General features: G+C 34.8%; 2 protein-coding genes across 2 annotated transcripts; one reads left to right on the forward strand and one right to left on the reverse strand.

The window, feature by feature from the left end:
- Positions 1 to 709: 709 nt before the first annotated feature.
- Positions 710 to 14,346, forward strand: LOC114421791 (DNA polymerase alpha catalytic subunit). Its single transcript, XM_028387865.1, has 31 exons — positions 710 to 1,950; positions 2,299 to 2,469; positions 2,603 to 2,686; positions 2,804 to 2,878; positions 3,099 to 3,163; positions 3,769 to 3,859; positions 3,961 to 4,143; positions 5,519 to 5,682; positions 5,831 to 5,945; positions 6,689 to 6,865; positions 6,958 to 7,071; positions 7,640 to 7,759; positions 7,859 to 8,188; positions 8,340 to 8,432; positions 9,477 to 9,616; positions 9,706 to 9,778; positions 9,882 to 9,938; positions 10,051 to 10,143; positions 10,591 to 10,713; positions 10,793 to 10,890; positions 10,983 to 11,028; positions 11,516 to 11,629; positions 11,732 to 11,815; positions 11,944 to 12,057; positions 12,145 to 12,234; positions 12,335 to 12,411; positions 12,710 to 12,923; positions 13,134 to 13,187; positions 13,270 to 13,389; positions 13,496 to 13,570; positions 13,768 to 14,346. Exons 1-31 carry the CDS (start codon positions 817 to 819, stop codon positions 13,912 to 13,914), a joined length of 4,635 nt encoding a protein of 1,544 aa, XP_028243666.1. The 5' UTR covers positions 710 to 816; the 3' UTR covers positions 13,915 to 14,346.
- A 145-nt stretch (positions 14,347 to 14,491) lies between these two features.
- Positions 14,492 to 20,853, reverse strand: LOC114396029 (nicotinate phosphoribosyltransferase 2-like). Its single transcript, XM_028357957.1, has 15 exons — positions 20,705 to 20,853; positions 20,420 to 20,567; positions 19,722 to 19,841; positions 19,475 to 19,609; positions 19,318 to 19,379; positions 18,422 to 18,497; positions 17,633 to 17,734; positions 17,030 to 17,146; positions 16,776 to 16,834; positions 16,495 to 16,669; positions 15,942 to 16,076; positions 15,749 to 15,847; positions 15,210 to 15,318; positions 14,910 to 15,022; positions 14,492 to 14,834 (listed from the first exon to the last, which is right to left on the reverse strand). The coding sequence occupies exons 1-15, from the start codon at positions 20,851 to 20,853 to the stop codon at positions 14,757 to 14,759; spliced, it is 1,677 nt and encodes a 558-aa protein (XP_028213758.1). The 3' UTR covers positions 14,492 to 14,756.
- Between the last annotated feature and the right edge of the window lie 648 nt (positions 20,854 to 21,501).

Raw genomic sequence — 21,501 nt, forward strand, 5'->3', positions numbered from 1 at the left:
GTAGTTTCACAATAGAAGAGAAAAACACTGTCTATATTTATGTTAAAAATTGGGGAGGATTGATTTCATTAAGAGTAACAAATAATTAAGAAATTATGCTCAAATTTATCTAATTTATAGGACTTAATTATAATTAATTACAATAAATTAACATGTTATTTGACTGTTTATTTACTCTCACACTAAAAATATGCATTGTCGTTTTTTAATACAATCATGATTTCTGGAAAATATTTAAAAACATCCAAGCAGAAAAACAATTACATATTTCAATAAACTTTTCACATATTTTTTATTTGTAATTATTTAAATGAAACACTTTTAAATAAGTTTTACCTTTTAAGTTTTTTTTTGAAAAGCCAAGAGAATTTTTTTAAGGAGTTTTTAAGATTAAAAAAATCCTCCAAAATATAACAAATTATTTCATGTTTTAGGATTTTAAAACCTTGGAATCCAATATATTTTGAACAATTTTGTCCTGAGATAAAAAAAGAAAACCCATTAGAGAATTGGGAATCAAACTTATTTTTAAAATGAACGAGTATCACAAAAGACCAATCAATCGTTCATTGTTGAAAAAGAAAAAGTAAATGGCGAGTGTTTTGGGCCGCAGAATCCTTCTTTAGGCCTAGCCCTCTTCGATACATGGATAAAAAAAATAAAAATTAGAATAGAGATTGGTATCATAAGCGCGCCAAAATTGGAACAATTTCCCGCTTTCTCTCCAAAACCCTTACTTAGGGTAGCACAGCACAGTATTGTATTGTCTTTAACTAAATCACACTCAGAGAGATCGAGAAAGACAGAGATACAATAATGGCGGATGATGAGCCAGTAAGCGGAAGGCGAAGGCCGAGGGGACCGGAGGCCACCGAACGCAGCAAAGCCTTGGAGCGTCTCAAGGCCCGCATCCACGGCGGTCGTCGATCCGACGCCACCGGGCCCCAAATCAGGTTAGAAAACCCTGTCTACGACACCGTCCCTGAGGACGAGTACAACGCCCTCGTCGCCAAGCGCCGCGAACAGGCTCGGTCCTTCATCGTCGACGATGAAGGACTCGGCTACGGCGACGAGGGCGAGGAAGAGGACTGGTCGCAGGCCGGATTCAACCTCTCCTCCGGCGAATCCGAAGACGAATCGGAGAGGCCGAAGCGGAAGAAGGTCGAGAAGAAGGATCCTCAGCCGAAACGACCTTCTTCCTCGCTCTCCGCCGCCGCCGCCATGATGGGAGGCCAGAGGCTGTCGTCGATGTTCACTTCGTCTGTTTTCAAGAAGAGCAGAGACGACAAGGCCTCCGAGAGCATCGTCGATGATGTTATCGCGGAGTTTGCGGCGGACGAGACCGATAGACTGAGGCGTAAAAGGGCTAATGTGAATTCCTCCTCCTCTTCGGTTACAAATGATGCTTTGCGGATTAACAACACGGTTAGGGATAAGCCTTCTGTTGATTTGATTGGAGCTTCTTCGCTGCCGGCAAATGGTAATGCTGAGTCTGTTAAGGTTGTTGACAGTGATGGTTCTGACTCGGGGTTTGAGCAAAAGAGTGAGGCGGTTAGTGAAATTGAAGATTTGGCGTGTGTAAGTTCTGAGAATGGACAGGCGCCAGTGGTGGAATCTGATGATTGTAAAATTAATGAGGGTATAGTTGAGGCGAAAGAGATGAAGAAAGCTGAAATTGAAGTAAAATCGGGTGGGAAAAAGGAGGTGTTCACTTTGAATGCGAAGGTTAAAGAGGAGGACGAGGAGGACCCGTCATTGTCTGCAACTGCTGGTTGGAAGGAAGTGATGAGTGGTGCCGGTGGTGTTGATGCTGATTCAAAGGATGCTTTGCAGAACCAACAACACTCAGAGTTAGATTTGGAGAAAGATGGATCATTTTTTTTCTATATACTAGATGCATATGAGGAGTTTTATGGAGAAAATAGGGGCACCCTTTATCTGTTTGGGAAGGTACTTTCTCAGGATAGATTATCTTATTTCAATAGTTTTCAATTTTTTTACCTCTTCAACAATAATACATGATGCTATGTCGCTTTTCTTTAATCTATAATACTTTAGTTTTTCTGTTGTCAAGGTTTCATCAACATGGCTAGTGTCAATTGTCAAAGTCATATTATGAAGTTGTTATTATTATTATTGTTGTTGTTGTCAAAACTTGGTTTGTTTTTTGGACTTTGAGTCTTGACCAATTGGTTGAGTTGTGTGTAACAGTCCGTTTCTCATTACTGCTAATGAGTTTGACTTGGATGAAGGAAATTACTCTAATGATTTGCATTCTCAATTCTGGTTGACATTCAGGTCAAAACTGGGGATTTGTATCAGAGTTGCTGTATTATTGTGAAGAACATGCAGAGGTGCATCTATGCAGTTCCAAGCCTATCTCTGCATCGCACAGAAGAGATGATGAGTCTTGAGAGAGATGTCCAAGAGTCTCGAATTTCTTCTGCAGATTTCTTTAAAAAGCTGCAAGTAAGTTTGTACTTTGATCTCTGCCTCTGGCATAAATGTATATAATTTTTGCTTTTGTTTTTTATTTAGACCCTATTTTTCTCTTAGCCTGGAGTTTATTCATTGTCTTGTTCCATTTTTGTTAAAATTGTAGGATGCAGTATCTGATGTTAAGAATGAGATAGCACAGCATCTGGTGAATTTGGAAGTTTCTAACTTTAGCATGGCTCCTGTTAAGGTTTGCTGATTAGATAATTTCTGATGTCTTGGAGTGCATAAATGAGTTATTGATGCTTTGGTGCCATGTAGATTTATTGATGTTATTTTTATTCCATTTCCTTGCTCATTCTTGCAGAGGAAATACGCATTTGAACGGTCTGAAATTCCTGCAGGTGAAAATTATGTGGTGAAAATCAATTATTCATTCAAGGTACACCAGTACACAATTAGATCTATGTATATCCTCTTAAAAAAAAATAATGTTCAAAGTACGTCTTTGATATGTACTCAACTTGATTATAAAGACAGCTAGCTATAAACCCCAAATCTGCCCCCTCTTTAGTTAAAAGGCATTTTCTAAAACTTGTTATGCATGTGTATTTTTCTTTATATTTTTTTTTTTTCATTTTTCGATATTTTAACTGCTGCAGGATCCAGTACTCCCTGTAGATCTCAAAGGAGAAAGTTTCTGTGCTCTCTTAGGAACTGGTTGCAGGTATTATAAGTATTCAAAGACTATCCTTAGTGATGTTTTGGAATAATAAGAACATGCAACTTGAAGGATGATTATTGAATGGGCCTTTCTTAAACTCGGGAACATCGGTGAATAATACTTGGGGTGGGGCAGAACCTTTTGTTGTTTTTCCCAAGGTTGGTTGATTAGTCATCCTGTCTTGAAGCGGGCGTAAAAGACCAACCCTTTTTAAATTAAATTTTCAATATCATTTGTATGAATTAGCATATATATATTAACATAAATAAGGAGATTTCTTTTTGTGAAGATAAATTAATTTCCCAATAACTATGCATTTCAATTTTCAAATATCTGCTGGATCTCTGAAACAGAAAATTACACTGATTTAATTCTTTTTGGCACAAGGACTGAGGAGCTGACTTAATTCTAGAGACTAAAATTTTTTTGGCAACAGAAACATGAACTTTGATATATAAAGTGCGTATTTTAAATAGTTGATTTTCCTATTATTTTGCTAGTATCATGCTAAGGATTTTGTTTATATCCCCCACTTGTGTCAAGAGTGTCCATAAATTGAACATTTATTTTTTGTTAGAAAAACGGTTTAACTAACTTACAATTTGCAGTGCGCTTGAGCTTTTTTTGATTAAAAGAAAGATAAAGGGTCCTTCATGGCTACAGGTTTCAAACTTTTCTCCAAGCTCAGCTTCTCGAAGGGTGAGATTTTTAATTTGTGTGCCAAGTAGAAATAATGTATATGACTTGTCCTTTATTCCGGCCACCTTGTTTTAATCCTAGCACCTTGTTTGTGCTTACAGGTTAGCTGGTGCAAATTTGAAGTGACTGTTGACTCTCCTAAACAAATAAATTCAGCTCCAAAGATCACTTCTAAGATTCCTCCTGTGGTTGTTGCAGCAATAAACTTGAAAACCATCATAAATGAAAAACAGAACATAAATGAGATTGTATCAGCATCTGTTGTCTGTTGCAACATGGTTAAGGTTGTTTATGGTCCTTTCTTTAGTGTTAAGTTTTCTTACCATCACTTTGGTTTTATTATGTATAGAATGCTAGCTTATCGTGCAAGCAATGAGCTCGAGAGCATTGATTTGTATGTCTGTGTGTGTGTATGACTGAAAATAAGAATATCTGTGTTATTTGGCTTACTGTCAATATGCTGGTGAAGTTTGAATATAGCCGACACAGTCTTCAATGATTTGCCATTTCTGTGTTAGATATTTGTATACACATGATATGAATAATGAGACCTACATGCATAAATTCAAGATTGTGTGTGATTTAATATATTTTGAATGGTAATGATGGATTCTTGGTGAATGACTTACCAAATTAGTGCTTATTAACAGCTTTCACCAATGAATTCACTTTCTGAAAGAACATAATATTATTTCCTCAATTTCTGTGCTTATTGAATATTGATTCATGTGGGTCTTAAATTCTTGTGTTCTCTTGTTACTAACATGAACCTATAATGATACAAATCTTGAAGTTTCAAGATAGCATGCTTAGTATCATGCATTTAAATATTCCGGATGATGTAATATTGATTTTTTGTATGTTAATATTCAACAAAACCATAATAATATTTTTGGAACTTGTTTCTTTTGAACCTTTGACAACTTTTTGGAACTCGTAAACTGAATAATCAGACAATTGGTCTTGGATATGCTTTTGGGCAAATCATCTGAGCTGATACAGTGGGCATTAAGCTGAATTTTTTGTTTTCTTTCAATCTTAAAATGAATTGATGCTTGAACTTTTAACACTTGTTTAGATTGTGTGTGAATATGTATGCATGTATGTGATAGAACACTAATTTGATGAAGTGATAAAATAAAATATACAGAACACTGAATCACACACAATACAGCATACACTTGCTGTTCCAGAGACAAAAGTCTCCTATAGCATACAAATAGTTGACACTTGCTGTCCCTGACCCAGAGACAGAAATCTCCTACCGAGTATTCTCTGTCCACAAACTCAAAACAACTTTACACTACTGATTACACAACCTACTTTCAGATATATAATCTTGCTGCTTGATAAAAATAAATAAATCCTATTGCCTAACCACTGACAGTTATTTTCTGCACATAAAAACTGTCATCCTACAGTTTCTAATACAAAATTAACTACTAGCAGTTGTTTTCTATACATAATTGTCATCTTGGAGTTTCTAATACATAATTGATTTCTAAAGCAATTATTATCAGTTCCCATCAGCATGCCCCCATTGACTGTAATAAATATTTACTATCAAAGTTGAAGATGTTTGCTAGATAATTCACCATGTCAGATGGGGTTGTGGTGAAATTATGATAAGCAGTAACCTTTTACTGTTTGAATTTTTAGATTGACACTCCTATGATGGCTTCAGAGTGGAGGAGACCTGAAAGGCTGACCCGTTTTACTGTTGTTCGTAAACTTGATGGGAGTATATTTCCGATGGGGTTCAACAAGGAGGTTACGGACAGAAACTTACAAGCGGGTTCAAATATTCTGTGTGCTGAGAGCAGGTAGAGACAATAAAAGATGGCTTGTGCTTATTTGCATGACTGCATGTTATTCTTTGAGTTTGAATATGTTTTCTAAAAATTGTGAAACTTTTCTTGGAAATTATGATTGCTTCTAGGCTTGACATAGATCTTTTGACTTTGTTTTCAGTGAAAGAGCTTTGTTGAACCGCTTGATGTTAGAATTGCACAAGTTGGACAGTGATGTTCTTGTTGGACACAATATTTCTGGATTTGACCTGGATGTTCTTCTCCACAGATCCCAGGTGGGAATTTTGGCTTTTCCTCAAACAATTTCTTGTCAATTATTTGACTTTTTCACGCTGAATAGAAATTAATTGAATTTTGCATTTGAGTTTCCTTTCTTATGATTCTTCATCGTCTAATGGATGATATATGGATGAGAAATGATTGGTTTAGGTGAGTTTGAGCAATTACATCAATCGGGTAGAAGTTCATTCTTAAGGCGGTAAATGGTATGAAAATTATATGAAGACCAAAATTACTCAGAATTAATTATGGAGGATATATTGGGAAGATGGTTGGTTGAGAATGGTTTCAATCAATCATTTGGAGGTCTGAATTTGTCCTGAAAAGAAAAAAAAACATGTAGCTTTTCCACAATTTTTTTAATTCGTGATAATTTTTAGGTCATTTTGTTTTTAATTTTTTGTGATTGGTGTCGAACTGTGGACACAGTCCACATAATTTTTCTATGAAACTCATTAGCTGATGCACTGGTTCCTTTTTCCTGAATAAGAAGTCAGTTGTTTTCAGTTTACTGTTTGATTTTTTAAGCTTAAAGATTTTTTCTGAATTTCCAAGTACAGTTATTTTGGTGTTTTCATCATTTGTACAAGGAAGTGACTATCATTATCCCTAAATGACCCATGTCTATAATTTAAGTTCAATTATGCCTTTTTAAACAAAAATCTGCTGCATTCCATCCGACTTGCATTTTACACTTTTGAGTGCTACACCTAAAAATACCCTATAAAATTTTTTGCAGGCTTGCAAAGTAGCAAGCAGCATGTGGTCTAAATTAGGCCGCCTCAACCGTTCTACAATGCCTAAACTTAGAAGAAGCAAGGTTTTTGGTTCTGGAGCAGATCCTGGTATCATGTCCTGCATTGCTGGCCGACTTCTTTGTGATACATACTTGTGTTCCCGTGACCTATTAAAGGAGGTAAAATTATTGTTGAGAACTCATGCTGAGCAGGAAATCTGGTTTTTTTATTTTATTTCTTACTTGGTAACCGTCATCATTGGTTCTTCCAGGTTAGTTATTCTTTAACTCACCTTGCAAAATCACATCTAAACAAGATTCGGACGGAAGTTGCTCCACATGAAGTTCCAAAAATGTTCCAAACAGCAGAATCCCTAATGAAGCTTGTATGTGCCATTGTACTCAAACAACTCTTTTTATTTTTTAATTGGGGAGAACTATTTGAAGTGCTTGTTGTGCAATATTAACGGTGGATTATTTTTTTCAATTGATAAACACTTCATTGTTATGGAAGATTTTGGGCTGATGTTGTTTGGGAAAATGATAATTCATTCAGCAAATGAGGAATCTAGATACATTCTGCAATAGTATGATGCTTGCCATGGTTTCTGATGTTAGCAATTTATTTTTCCATACTTGATATTTGACATTAGCAGTGGCTTGGAGTTGAACTTGATAGTGCTTTGGGGCTGAGTTGTTGAAACTTGAAAGTGATAGATGTGTAATAGTTTGTAGCATGGAATATTTTGATGACCATAATGAAAAACTGCAGAATCTGGGAACTTTATAGTCTTAGTTGATAAGTTATGGGATCCTATCAATTTATACGGTCTTGCAAAATATAAGTGTGGGTCAAAGACTATACTTTTGCCATTTGGAATATTTGATCGATGGAACATTTAATTAGTTTATCTGCTTTTTTGCTGATTGTCATAGTGTTCTTGACTTGTCCAGATTGAATACGGTGAAACAGATGCATGGCTGTCTATGGAACTCATGTTTTATTTAAGTGTTCTTCCGCTCACACGTCAGCTGACTAATATAAGTGGCAATCTGTGGGGGAAAACTCTTCAGGTGAGCTCCTGTCACATTTACTTGCTAGCTTGATTTGATATTAGATATGACCTAACAGCCAGAGGCCTGCAACTAATGTTTTTTAGTTTATTATTTCAGGGTGCTCGAGCACAGAGAGTGGAATATCTTTTGCTGCATACTTTCCACGCAATGAAATTTATGGTGCCAGACAAGTTCTCATACCATGCAAAAGAAACAAAAGAAACAAAATTGATGAAACGCAGGTTAACTCATGATGTGGAGGATAACAACTTTGATGCATATATTGATGATGCAAACCATGACAATGATGCTTCTGAAGCTGATAATAAGAAAAGCAAAAAGGGTCCTTCTTACGCTGGGGGACTGGTTTTGGAGCCAAAGAAGGGTCTATATGACAAATATATATTGCTTCTGGACTTCAACAGTCTTTACCCTTCTATTATTCAGGTTAATATTTTTTTTCTTCAAAATATGTTCAGTTTTAGTCACTTTCATTCTACCTTTTGGCATTGGTCTGTTTTATTTGCTTGTCCACTTTGCCTGTAGTAGTAATCCGTGACTGTTTCTACTGTTTGCAACTTACTGAATTGAATAACAGGAATACAATATCTGCTTCACAACTGTTGAGAGATCTTTGGATGAATCTTTTCCTCGTCTACCATCTAGTAAAACAACCGGAGTTTTGCCAGAGGTAAAAATGCACAATCTTTTAAATCATTATCTTAGAGTTGTAGGAATTGTCAGATCAGATAATTTTGAGCTTGAAGTTTTATTAGTTTCTTGTTTCCAAAGTTTGTGTGATTTAGATATGAAGTTTTGCCAAATTATATACCCTAATTTAACTGCATTACAATTTTGACTAGTTGTTTTTTCTCTGCATGGAAGTTGTTTCTATTAAGGTTAAATTACATTTGTTGTTAGTGATGCATTTATGCTGAAGTAGTTTATTTATTCTCAACATTACTGATGGGAGGCTCTGGCTTCTATTTTGTTGTGCATGAATATGGTGTTTTAAGATTTATAGATTTTTTTCTTGATAGCTGCAATGTAACTAGAGTTGTCTCCATCTTGTTTGTTTCTGCTTTGGCTGCTGTTCTTATTTATGTGACAAGCTATAGCATTGGAAAATTAGGATTAACAGAATTTTTGGTGTTTGAGAAACTACAAAATTAGTAAAGAACACCCAGTTGAGTTGCCATGGATTTTTCAATGGAAGGTGATGTAGAACGTTGTGACAAATGGGCTAGAGAGAGCAATCTTCTTTTTCCCTAATTTTGAGCATCACAGTGGATTTTTTTTCTGCATCCAAACAGGATTTGATCACATACGATATGATATATCCTTTGCTATTCTCAAATGGGGAATACAATAACGTAAAAGAAAATAACTGCAAGTAACTCCAAGCACAATAAGTAAGGGGAAACCATTGCTGAGCTGGTTGGAGTTAGAGAGATGAAATTGGATTTTAGGAATTTCACCTACAAAGTATAAATTTTGAAACAAATTCATTTTAAATTCCCTCAAAATAAACAGTTTGTCTAAAAATTCCTTATATCAACACACTTCAACTGTGCAGCATTGACTGGCACAATCAAGGTCCTAAAATATTTATTTTCTTGGTTCACGTTGGTAAAAGTGGTATGAGATAACTTTATTTTGTACAAGGCAATTTCGTACTCCCTCTTGCAGACTATGGTGTTTAGATGCATGTATAATTGAGTGCTTATTGTGCCAGGTGCTGAAAAATCTGGTTGATCGGAGGAAAATGGTTAAGTCGTGGATAAAGAATGAAAAAAATAAGAATGAAAAGACTGATCCTATTAGAGTTCAGCAACTGGATATTCAGCAGCAAGCACTCAAGCTTACTGCAAACAGGTGTTTTTTTCTTTAAAATTTTATTTAATCTTCCAAAATTTTATGTCATTCTTCCTTCTGTATGTAAAATGTTATGGTGTGTGATGCAGTATGTATGGGTGCCTGGGATTTTCGAATTCAAGATTTTATGCTAAGCCATTAGCTGAGCTTATAACTTCACAAGTAAGATTAATATGCTGGCTTATTCAGCATAACCAGTGATTAGTATACTCAAATATATTTTCAAATGCAGACATTTTGATTTGCATGTCTATTGGTCATACAGGGAAGGGAGATACTACAGAGTACTGTTGATCTTGTTCAGAATAACTTGAATTTAGAGGTTATTTCTAGTACTCTGCATCTTGAAGTAGTAGAGCATAGTATATGAATTATTTGATGTAACTGGTTGAGAATATTAGCTCTTAATTGGCGTACTGTCTTTTGCTTTATAGGTGATCTATGGCGATACTGATTCAATAATGATTTACAGTGGGCTAGATGAAATTGAGGAAGCTAATAAAATTGCTGTAAGAGTTATTCAAGAGGTAAGATTTGACTATTAGCTGTGCAAAGCTCCTTTGAGCTTATATATGGATTCTTGATGGCTGAGATCTGCATCTCCTTTCCTCTGCTCTTATCTTGTGCAATATGGTGTGTTAGAGCTAGGAGAGCTTTTCAGCCTAGTTATTCCCCTAATAAATATATTTAATGTTTCTTTTCTTAGATTCAATTTAAAAGATCATTTGAAGTTATGTTTATACTTCCTGTTCCTGGGTTTTGTCATTAGTGAATAGTGAGTTACTTGGGTGATGTGAAGTTGGACACTTCTGCAATGATGTCTTACCATGTTGGTTTGCACTGTTTGCAACTAGTCAACTACAGATAAATTTGGCATGTGTGCATGTTTCAAGAACAAATGGCAGTTTTCCTTTCTTTTCTTTTTTTGTCTAATGTTCTTGTGATCTGCAATTTCTGCTTTAATTTATCATCAGGTCAATAAGAAGTATAAATGCTTGGAAATTGATCTTGATGGTTTATATAAAAGGATGCTGCTGCTTAAGAAAAAGAAGTATGCAGCTGTAAAGTTGCTGTATAAGGATGGCACCCCATATGAGGTATGTTTATGATATTTTATTCTTTTGCATTATCTAACATCTTGGGAAGATCATGCTGTAGGATTAATGTATGACACAGGCTATTGAACGTAAAGGTCTTGACATTGTTCGTCGTGACTGGAGCATATTAGCTAAAGAACTAGGAGATTTTTGCTTGACTCAAATTTTATCGGGAGGGTATGCTACTTACCTTTGCCCAATTTGACTCTTTTAGATGCAGGATTACTAATTTCATTAGTAACTAAAAATTATGGTTCCCATGCTTACAGGTCATGCGAAGATGTTGTGGAGTCAATCCACAACTCACTAATGAAGGTAAATTGTATTGTTTTGCAGTATCAGACATTTTTTTAATAACCTACCGTGTGACTTGAGAATTTGAAAGATGCTTCCTGGAACTTTGGGCTCCCCACACTTTGCTAAAGAGTGGAATGCTATTGTAGGGTAGTCTAAAACTCTGAATGCTTAGGTGTTTATTGGAGATTTTATTCATGTAAAATTTTCCTTTTTGATTAATGATTTTTAAATTGGAGTTTTGAGGTTTATTTCTCCTGCACACTAATGCGATTGTAAGGTGATTTGAAACCCTTAGTGCTTAGATGTATATCCACATTTGATTCGATTAGTCAATTATCTGGAGTAGATTTTTTTCATGATCCAATTATCAATCATTGGTGAAGGCATTGCAGTTTATTGGGGATTTTGTTCATGTAAACTTGACTTACTTTTTAATTAATGATTTTTAAATTGGAGTTTGAGGTTTATGTCTCCTGCAAACTAATGTATGTTAATCTTACTACAGGTACAAGAAGAAATGAGAAACGGACAGGTAGCATTAGAGAAATATGTCATTACAAAGACATTGACTAAACCTCCTGAAGCTTATCCTGATGCCAAGAACCAGCCACATGTTCTTGTTAGTCCAAGCTATTTCCATTTTGTTGCTTGAAATAGTCTGATCTATGTTTCCTTTTGCCGTGATCTACTCGATCCTGAGGATGTTTTTCTTGATCAATAGGTGGCACAAAGATTGAAGCAACAAGGCTACTCTTCTGGTTGCTCTGTTGGTGATACAATCCCTTATATAATTTGCTATGAGCAGGTTTGTCATTTAGTCACTCTCCCAATCAAAGGCCAAATAGTGCAACTTTGGGAAATTTTTTGCATCGAGTATTTGGTGTATATGTTGTCTCAATTTGTATTTTTAATATTATGTTCTGCTTTGATTAGGGTGGTAGTCCAGGCAGTGCAGCTGGCATTGCTCAACGTGCCAGACATCCTGATGAACTTAAACGAGATCAAGGGACCTGGCTGATTGACATTGATTACTATTTATCACAACAGGTCTTATATTTTAGTAGCTAATTTTATAAATTACAATGGTTACCAAGTTCTGTACCCTGGTTGAGTATTTTCTTTTTCCTCTTATAGATCCATCCTGTGGTATCACGTCTTTGTGCACCAATTCAGGGCACAAGCCCAGAAAGACTAGCTGATTGTTTAGGGCTTGACTCATCAAAGGTAAAACATTTCCTAGTTTGTCTCAGCATTCAAAGGGAGGTAATTTACTTTTATTTTTTGTATCAATTCTTTTGAATTGGTAAACTATACTGTTTTACAGTTTCATCATAAATCAAGTGAAGCTTTAAATGATGATTCTGCAAGCCCACTCTCGTTTGTTGCTGATGATGAGGAGAGGTACATCTTGGTTTTAAAATCTAATGTCCCATTAATTGTCACAAATCTCTTAAATGCACACAGTTACTATCAATGTTAATATGGAGACGGTTATAACTTTATTTGTTCTAAAGTTCAATTCTAAAATTCAGTATTCTTTGCAGAGATTTGAACAAGTTACAGAATGTTTACAGTTTTTTAGCTACTTTATGTATTTATGCTTTTTTAGATCTTTCTGAAGTGTTATGATTCATGAATTTTACTAATGGTTTCCCTATCCTTAATTATTAATTGATTGGATGTGATAAAATAATTGCAGGTATCGGGGATGTGAGCCGTTGGTCTTGTCATGCCCTAGCTGCTCTGGTACATTTGACTGCCCACCTGTTTTTAAATCTATTTGTTTGTTGGGAAGTGAAAGGCAAAGGCCAACCAGTGTAGCCCCAGAGGAAGCTGAGTACAATTTCTGGCGTAAGCTGTGCTGTCCTAAATGCCCAGATGTTAAAATTTCTCCTGTAATGATAGCTAATCAGGTTTGACTAATTTAAGATTTAAGGCCTCCAAAATTTTGCTTGTTCAACAGCGTTTCACTCTAGGAAGTTTCTTACACCAATTGCAAATCCTGGGATTAACTTCAAAATAGACTCTGCAGTAACACTGAGATGTTTGTTGATTTGAATTAGCATAGAATATTATTCCTGAGAATATACTTAACAGTTCATTATACTTCTACTTCATGTCAGGTCAAAAGGCAAGCAGAGAGGTTTATTTTAATGTACTACAGAGGTTTACTAGTGGTAAGCACCTCTCTAAATATTTTATACTATTAGTAGCCTGTAAAAATTAGGTTTCATCATCCTTGGCTGATTTTGCATCCAGTGTGATGATGAAACGTGTAAGCATACAACGCGAAGTATCAGCCTTCGGTTGGTTGGTGATTCTGAGAGAGGAACTGTTTGTCCAAATTATCCTCGTTGCAATGGGCGTCTAGTTAGAAAGGTTTCACTCCATGAACTTGTTGAAAATTAACAATTTATAAATTATAATAGTGAAGCCTTAATGCTTTGGTGTTATGAATTAACTAAATATTTATTTGATTTTTCAGTACACAGAAGCAGACTTGTACAAGCAGCTCTCGTATTTTTGCCATGTGTTCGATACTGTTTCTTGTATAGAAAAGGTACTCACTAAATGATGCAAGGACATATTTTAATTAGAATAATTTGTTGAAAGCTTAAGCAAACAAACCAATCGGATTTTCAAGATAATTTGTTAACTGTATGTTATTCAAGTTAAATAAATTAAGAATGATTAACTGATTATACAACTTGGTTAGTAGTTATTAATCATATTTTTTTCTGGACGTGACTCTTCCAGATGGAGGCAAAATCTAGAATACCGATAGAGAAAGAGTTGATAAAAATTAGGGCGGTGATTAAATCGGCAGCATCAACAGCACAGGAGATCAGGGACCGTTGTGCCTTTGGGTGGGTGAAATTGGAGAATCTGGTCATTTCAGTTTAATTTGCAGATTTGATGCCAGAGTCGGTTTATGTAGTCTAGCATCCATCCATGTGAATCTACTTGAGCAAGGGGATTCTCAGCAGATTCATGATATATTATAAATAGACTATCAAGGGTTATCCTCACTGGTTTTACAAGCAAGTCTGATCGAGTAAATCTACGCAATACCCTCTACTGTTTATTTAAGAGGCAGTAATCTGCTATTGACTGCTACTGTCCTTATAACAATTTCCAGTGTTCTGTAAATATGTTTTATTAGTTTGTGTTATTTACAAAAGCTCATCAATTGATTGAAGGGTGACCAACTGTAATTTTTTGCTTATGAGTTTCGAGGGAATAGGGAATATGTAACGTGTGTGACGCCCAGTCTTGCAACAACAGGTTCAAGGATGTTATATTTAAAAGGAAAATGTACTCAAATTTGTTAAAAAACATTCTTATTTTTTTGGGGGGGTTAAAAGGAAAGTTCATAATAAGTCTTAACTATATTAATTGAACTTCCTCAAGAAAATAACGTCAACATTTTTTAACATCGATTGCCTTCGCATCAATTCAGTTGTAAAAAAGATAATACAAATATTTTAAAAATTTGTATTCAATAATAACCCGTATATTAAATAGCATCCGTATATCAAACAATAAATATGTTTGTTGCATAAAAGAAAATAACAAAATACGCTGAAGTTTTATAACAAAAATAAAATAAAATAAATTTTGTAACTAATTTTTTTGGGCAATTTCCATACATATGTATATTCTGAGTTAATCAAAGGAAGAAACTTGCATCGCAATTTATTTTGCCCTGACCTAATACTTAGGTGCAAGCGTTTTTATTCCCCCTGTCACCGTAGCTCCCCAACAGGCGCCTCATTGAGCCACAAGAAATGAATGAAGTCATATAGTTTTGCACTTACGCTAACCTGCTCAAAATTTGAAGTAAAAGTATTAAAAATAATTCAAAAATGAAAATCAAAGAACAATTTAAAGTATGAAACCTTATATGGAGTTGGATTAAGTCTCCTCATGTGGTCAGATCGCATTTGCTCAAGTTGCTTGATGCATCGCTCTCTTATGTCCTTCAAAGGAGGTAGAATTTCTTCCTTTTTATCTTCAAAAGAATAATAAAGCATATTATAAAGAAAAAAAAAATTGACTGTCATATGCTGCTTATACGGGATACCTGATTCTGAGAATTCGGGATAAAATCATTTCATGCGTAACTCATAACAATTATAGATGAGATGATGGATAAGGTGCTATATATCTCCATGACTCAATTTTCTAATAGTTCTTACCTGAACTCCCGGCGCAGTAACACCTCAAAAGCTCCTCAACTTTTCGAGGCACCACATATGCTCTCTTAGATTCTTCAAAGGGATGGCGGCACAGGATTCTTTCTCCCACCTATCATCAAAATTAAATATTGTTATGATAACATTTGTAAATTCCAGGGAACTTCTAACACCATAGATTGGACCATTAGGATGTGTTTGATTTAACGTTAGGTTCAACGGATACAAATTCTCATGCTCAGTAAAAATTCATAACTTTTAATTTAACGGTCGATTGGGACCTTTCAACGGAAAACCAAAACATACACAGAAGTGTTGGGATATTTTTTTCCCCGTTTGGGGAGCGTTCAAAATGAAAAATTATTACTATATGATCTAAGATTAGCATAATCCCGATCGATTTCTATTTAATTGATCTTAACACATAATCAAGTTTTATATCATGAATTATCCGGATTATATGTGATATGAAGATTAATTGTGACCATAAACACAAGACAGTTTAATAATTTTTCGTTAAAAAAACATCAGTATAAAAATACCTTCGGAGAGGGTTCATTTTCCCCAGTCAGTATGTCTACCAAAGCATAACCATCTTTCCCATACAATCTATATATTCGCTTCTTACATGGAATAGTGACCTAAAAACAGAGAAGGAGCAAAAAAAAAAATGATAAGATTATAATTAAATGCAAATAGATGACTCCACTTATATATTTTGTCAAGTGTTCAAACCTTTGAGACAGCTTCAGAAATTTTGATACGAGGTTTATTGTTTATCTCAACCAGCTTGAAAACAACACCTAAAGCAGCTTGAGCATAACACGTAACCAGGTATGTCCCAATTCCGTACGCATCAATCTCGTGACCCTGCAGAGCAAAATGCAATCCAATAATTAGGCTGGGGTTTTAGCACAATTAGGCTTCAACCTAAACCTTTCTATTTTATCAAGAGAAACATTAGGAAACATTTTCTAACATACTTTTTTAACACACTCTTTACAATTAACTATTGAAAATCATAAAATTTTGTAAAATTCACTTCATATTTAGTAAAGTCCACTCATGATTTTATAGTTTTCAACAAATTTTAATCAATAAAGACTATTAAAAGAAATATGTTAAATAATGTATTGTTAACACTCGTATTATCAATCTCTGAGCTTTTACACATGATTCATTATGGCCACTAGCATTCATATTTTCATGTCACTAGTGATTCTTGCATTTTGAATTACTTGAATCGACAACAAAATAGCTACAATTTCCAGTTTGTAAAAGAATTTACCTGTTTGTTTAAAGCATCTAATGTTTCCTCATTAAGGTCATTACTAGCTGTGATACTCATCTTCCCGAAACCGGGCAATCCAAATTCCTTCTCAATGGAGCAAAACAACTTCCTGACCTCACAAGACAAATATGCAAGGTCACCAGAATCCAGTCTAATGCCAATTGCTTTGTATCTGCTCAGGACATCATCTAAACTTAGCAATGAATAACAATTTCATGATTCTTTGTAAAAGAATAAAGTGATTATGGTAGACATGCACGAAAAACTTCTTAACGTACCCTAAATCACTGAGAGCCAATGCAACTGCACAAAAGTTAGGGATTCCACTTCTCATGACCTGTTAACATATGCAAATGTGACTATATGCACAAATAGTTAAATTAAACCAGAACTAATTCACAAAAGACATAAAATAAAAGCATGATAAACAAGGTTTACCCAAACCATTGGGCATTGCTGGTCAAATTGGTGCTTAAATTATACGTGCCTACTAGCAAGAAATATAGTTGCCAAGAAAATATTTTACACTTACATCATAAGTGTCTACTAGGGCTAAAAAGTTATGAGGAAATGCCAATGCATATGATGTGAATGCTGCCAGCTCACTTTGATTGGTCTCAGCAAAATTTCCATGTAGTGAATTCGACCTCTACATAGTGACAACTCAGTAAAGATTATTGTTGTAAAAGTGGAAAAACATAAATATATGCTACAACAATGTCATGTGAAGAAATGGAAGAAATTGAGTGTCAGGGTATAACAAGTTCATCTAAGACTCAAGTCTAGAAAACTCAATACACAACAACCATACTAGATAATCACGTAAGTTCTATCTCGTAAATAACTAGAAATTAAAAAAACCCACATAGCCCTAATTTAAAAACATTTTAATGGGCCCATATACTAAGAATTCAAAAATCAGAATAAATTTCCAACACAGCATTTCATACACTGGTACACCTAATAATCCAGTAGCCATTTTTTATATATCCCCTTATATTCCAAGTTCCATGATTCTATGGTAATCATTTATGACATGAATTGCCCAAACCAAATCCCCCTTCCCCAAAATAATTTAGCTAAAAACCACAAATAAAAAAAATAGTAAGGATGTAAAGGCTTTAAATCCTGAGACCTCAATTTTTCTCAGCCAGCTTTGAACTAAACTAACAAAATCTTTACATGTACTTGAACCATCTTTTTTACGAAGAGATTTGTCTTTAATCTCGTCAAGGTTCTGCATATCACAGGACAGACAAGGTATGTATAAAAGTAAGCAAAAGAATTATATCAGAAAATGACTCAAGTCATAACAAACAATAACAATACTGATAACTGAAATATATAACTAATATAAGGATACGAAAGGTTAAAAAAACTTACTAGAGGATCTACCTCATCATTTCAAGGTTTCCTTTGTTCTATGATTTTATGTTATCACTCTCTCTGTAAACTTACTTGTTACCTCTCAATCAATTCTATTACTGCATTTGTAACTCTCCAATCTTGATCCTATAAGAAATTTGCTCTTTGCCAGTTTTAAATTCTGGCATTACAATATCCAAAGAGGTTCATAAATGTGTGAACTAATTGCACTGCATTGTTTTTCATGAACTGCAGAATATGACATAAATTAGAAAAAAAAAGATAGCATCCCTAGTTATTAAGAGGTTTACCTATTATATTCCTACCAAACAGTAGTGCCTCAAAACTTGTTACTGAACTTTTTCTTCCAAGGATAAAGATGTAACCCTCCTTTTCACTCAGACATAGTAATTGGAAATAATCAAATACAGTTTTGTGCCTTTAGGCATTATGCAAGGTATGTATTACAGACGAAATGATAAGTAAAGTTAATTGCAATTATCTTCAATCACAAACACCATCTGAATATTTCAAAAATTTCAATGAAATGGTCACATACCATAAATGAGCTAACGAATGCATGAGAATGAGTTCCACGAAGGGGAATCCCGAATAACATTCCTGCTGCAACGTTGCTATTGGTGTGCCATATGAAAAAGCAAAGTTATACAATAGCAACCTAAGATATAAAAGAAATCACAGCACCTAAACAAATCGGTAAAAAAGGAATGCTGATATTATTAATCAAGAAAAGATGGCAATCAAGAAAAGTTGGCAATATAAAAAAGGAATGCCGATGTTAACTTGATAATGATGTCACGATGTAAATGCTGATATTATTAATCAAGAAAAATTGGCAATCAACGTTTGAACCTTATTCTTCATCCCAGCTTTCATTTTCCTCTCTCTTCTCTCATTACTATGTTGAAACCAGATTCTAGTTATTTCTCGCAACATGATGCATTAGTTCATATGGCTGAAAATAGGACGTGGTGGGAGATATTAACCGTTTCAAAGAATTTTAGTTCTATCCTGTCATACTGCAAACTGTAAATCTGTGACAATGGATTTACCAGAATTTTTGAACCACAATTCCAGGACATATATATACACTTTGCCTAATTACAAAGTACAAACTCATAGGGTAACCACTGACATAATATAAAAAGCAGAATTAACATGCCATGCTGCCAAAATCGTGCCCTGCCATCTTAAATTTGAAGTAATAAAGTATTTTATTTTTTGCAAGTTATTAACAAATCTCAGTTAGAAATATATTTAATTAATAGTCAGAACCAATACTAACACTTTGTACTATATTGGCATTGTAAGAAACTTAGTCTCCAAAAAAATCCCAGGCATGATAACTGCTAGATATACACATAATTTAATGAACTTTTCCTCCCTACTATAGTACCAAACATACCAGAATTGAAGTTGTTAAATAGATAATACCTTGTTGCATCAAATCCCCCAATGTAACTGTACTTTGATGCACCCACTCCACCATCAGGCCCCTACATTTAAAATAAGTGAGATTCTTTTGATGAATCATTGAGAGGAAAGTTTTCCTGATTTTTTTTCATCAATTATTTTTCCAGTAAGACTTAACCTGTGCCCTTCGTAGTCCAAACTCAAGTAGAGTTTTTGTTTTTCCAGCAACAAAACGATGCCTTGCAGCATTAGTAGAAACTAATGATGCAAAATTAATTAGATTGACAAAAGGTGTTTCCAGCAATTGAACAACCTGAACAATAGAGAAGTCAATTTAATGCAAGAAGTAGATAGTCCTTGGAAGAAACAAGAATTTAAAAGGGATATAAACTGAAAAAGAGTATTTACTGGTCGCAAGCACTCACGGCAATTGGACCTTCAATTCTCAGTAGGGGCACCTTAGGAAAAACAACTGATCCTTCGGGAATAGCATACACCTCAACATCAGAACAGTCAATTCTTCTAAGATAGTCAAGGAAGCCATCCTATGATTTAATCAATCATTATCAAAGTTGAAACTTTATTTTGAAGGGAGAATCTACTAGAAAAATGCCTGCAGCATCAAACTTTGCACAAAAGCATGTAAACTATTATTAACCATATTATTTTGGCCTTAAACTTGGCTCCATGCTATTTATAAAAGAAACAGGTAATTAAAATTGTCCAACAACAGAGTTCCTCGATTCTCTGTATCCTTCATTTATATATATATATATATACATATATATTTTGTTTCAGAGAAAAATGCTTGATAATGTTTACAAACATGACATTACTAACTAATCAAAACAGAAAAGCGAAACAGAAGAGAAAAGAAAAAGACCAATAGCGCTGTGAGTTTAATGAGTACAAAACAAAGCAGCTTCTATTTGGTTGTCAAGGGCTGTAACAATAAAAGAAGTGGTAGCAATACACTCTCTAAAATCATCATTCTGATATACTTTCATTGGATGAAATTCATGTGAATCCCACTAGAATGAGACTAAAGCGCTATTGAAGAAATTTGAGAGTAAAAGGAGCGCACGAGCATACACCATGATATGAAAATGAGAACACAATGTACCTCACATGAAACAGACAAATTATTTTTGATATAATCAATGTCTTCCTCGTTGAGCTTGTAATTAGCGACGAACCTCACGCATTCTTCCAAACCAGCAAAAACAGTGTACTCACCTCCAAAGGGGTTCTTCCGAAAATACAAATCAAACCTGAAACAAATTTAATTACACACACAACCAAATCATAATATCATAAAAACACACGTATAAATTGCACCCATCCAAAAAAAAAAAAAAACCTCATGCATGCATGCATGATGAGGATTCAGTAGAATTAAATCACTCACACAGCACGCTCTTGATGCTTGCCAGCTTTCCAGTACGTATAAGCCATGGTGAATTGATATTGATCCGTCAGCATAGGCGTCACCATCGGGTTCGTGGGCCCGGGTATGCCCTGACCCGATTTTTTCTTCTTGGACCCATTCACTGCCATTGTTGTCCTTGTGTTGATCAACAAACTAAACTCTCGAGTGTGAAGAGCGTTTGAATGAAGAAGAATATAAATATAGCGAGAAACGTGATTTGATTGGTTCCTTGGAGTTTCTATTATATGCAAAACATGAATGCTTGTTGAGAACTGAAAACAAATATAAAATGGTTAAGTTTTCTGAACAACACAAGATCGAGATCAGGTTAGGCAATGATTTTTGCTTTGCCTGTAGTTTTGTTTATTTTCCCACACACGTGGCAGCTTCTCAACGTTCCTGTCTCGTCTAATTTTGGCGTCATTCTCTACGTTCCACTTTGGTTAGGGCTTTGCATTTTATCGACATTTTTATGCCAAGCCCCCGAACAGGATACGAATGTCGAATGGCATAAATGGAATTAATCACGTTCGTTCACCATAACGAATAGCTGTGTGACTCATTGGTCATGCATGATGCATGCATTTTCTGAGTAAAGTTTAATTTGATGTCTTTAAACAGAAAATGTGGCTAAAGAGTTTCGAAATCAAGCAAAGAAAAAATGGATGTATTGACTGAACGCCACGGGATATGGAAGTGGTTTCAGTGGCCGGAGAATGAGATAATGCGCTTGAATAGGAAAAGGATCCACCGCAGTTCAAACATTCACTTTTTGC

The sequence above is a fragment of the Glycine soja genome, chromosome 1, assembly GCF_004193775.1.
Source record: "Glycine soja cultivar W05 chromosome 1, ASM419377v2, whole genome shotgun sequence".
NCBI lineage: Eukaryota > Viridiplantae > Streptophyta > Magnoliopsida > Fabales > Fabaceae > Glycine > Glycine soja.

Bases quoted from the DNA above. Each gene is read 5' to 3' on its own strand.
- LOC114421791 (XM_028387865.1), top strand. From the start codon at position 817: ATGGCGGATGATGAGCCAGTAAGCGGAAGGCGAAGGCCGAGGGGACCG. The intron at 12,924-13,133 runs GTTTGACTAATT...ACTTCATGTCAG, and splicing joins CTGTAATGATAGCTAATCAG to GTCAAAAGGCAAGCAGAGAG. The intron at 13,571-13,767 runs GTACTCACTAAA...TGACTCTTCCAG, and splicing joins CTGTTTCTTGTATAGAAAAG to ATGGAGGCAAAATCTAGAAT.
- LOC114396029 (XM_028357957.1), bottom strand. From the start codon at position 20,853: ATGGCAGTGAATGGGTCCAAGAAGAAAAAATCGGGTCAGGGCATACCC. The intron at 19,380-19,474 runs GTTAAGTCTTAC...TTTTAAATGTAG, and splicing joins TTGGACTACGAAGGGCACAG to GGGCCTGATGGTGGAGTGGG. The intron at 16,670-16,775 runs GTACGTTAAGAA...TGTCCTGAGCAG, and splicing joins TTGGCTCTCAGTGATTTAGG to ATACAAAGCAATTGGCATTA.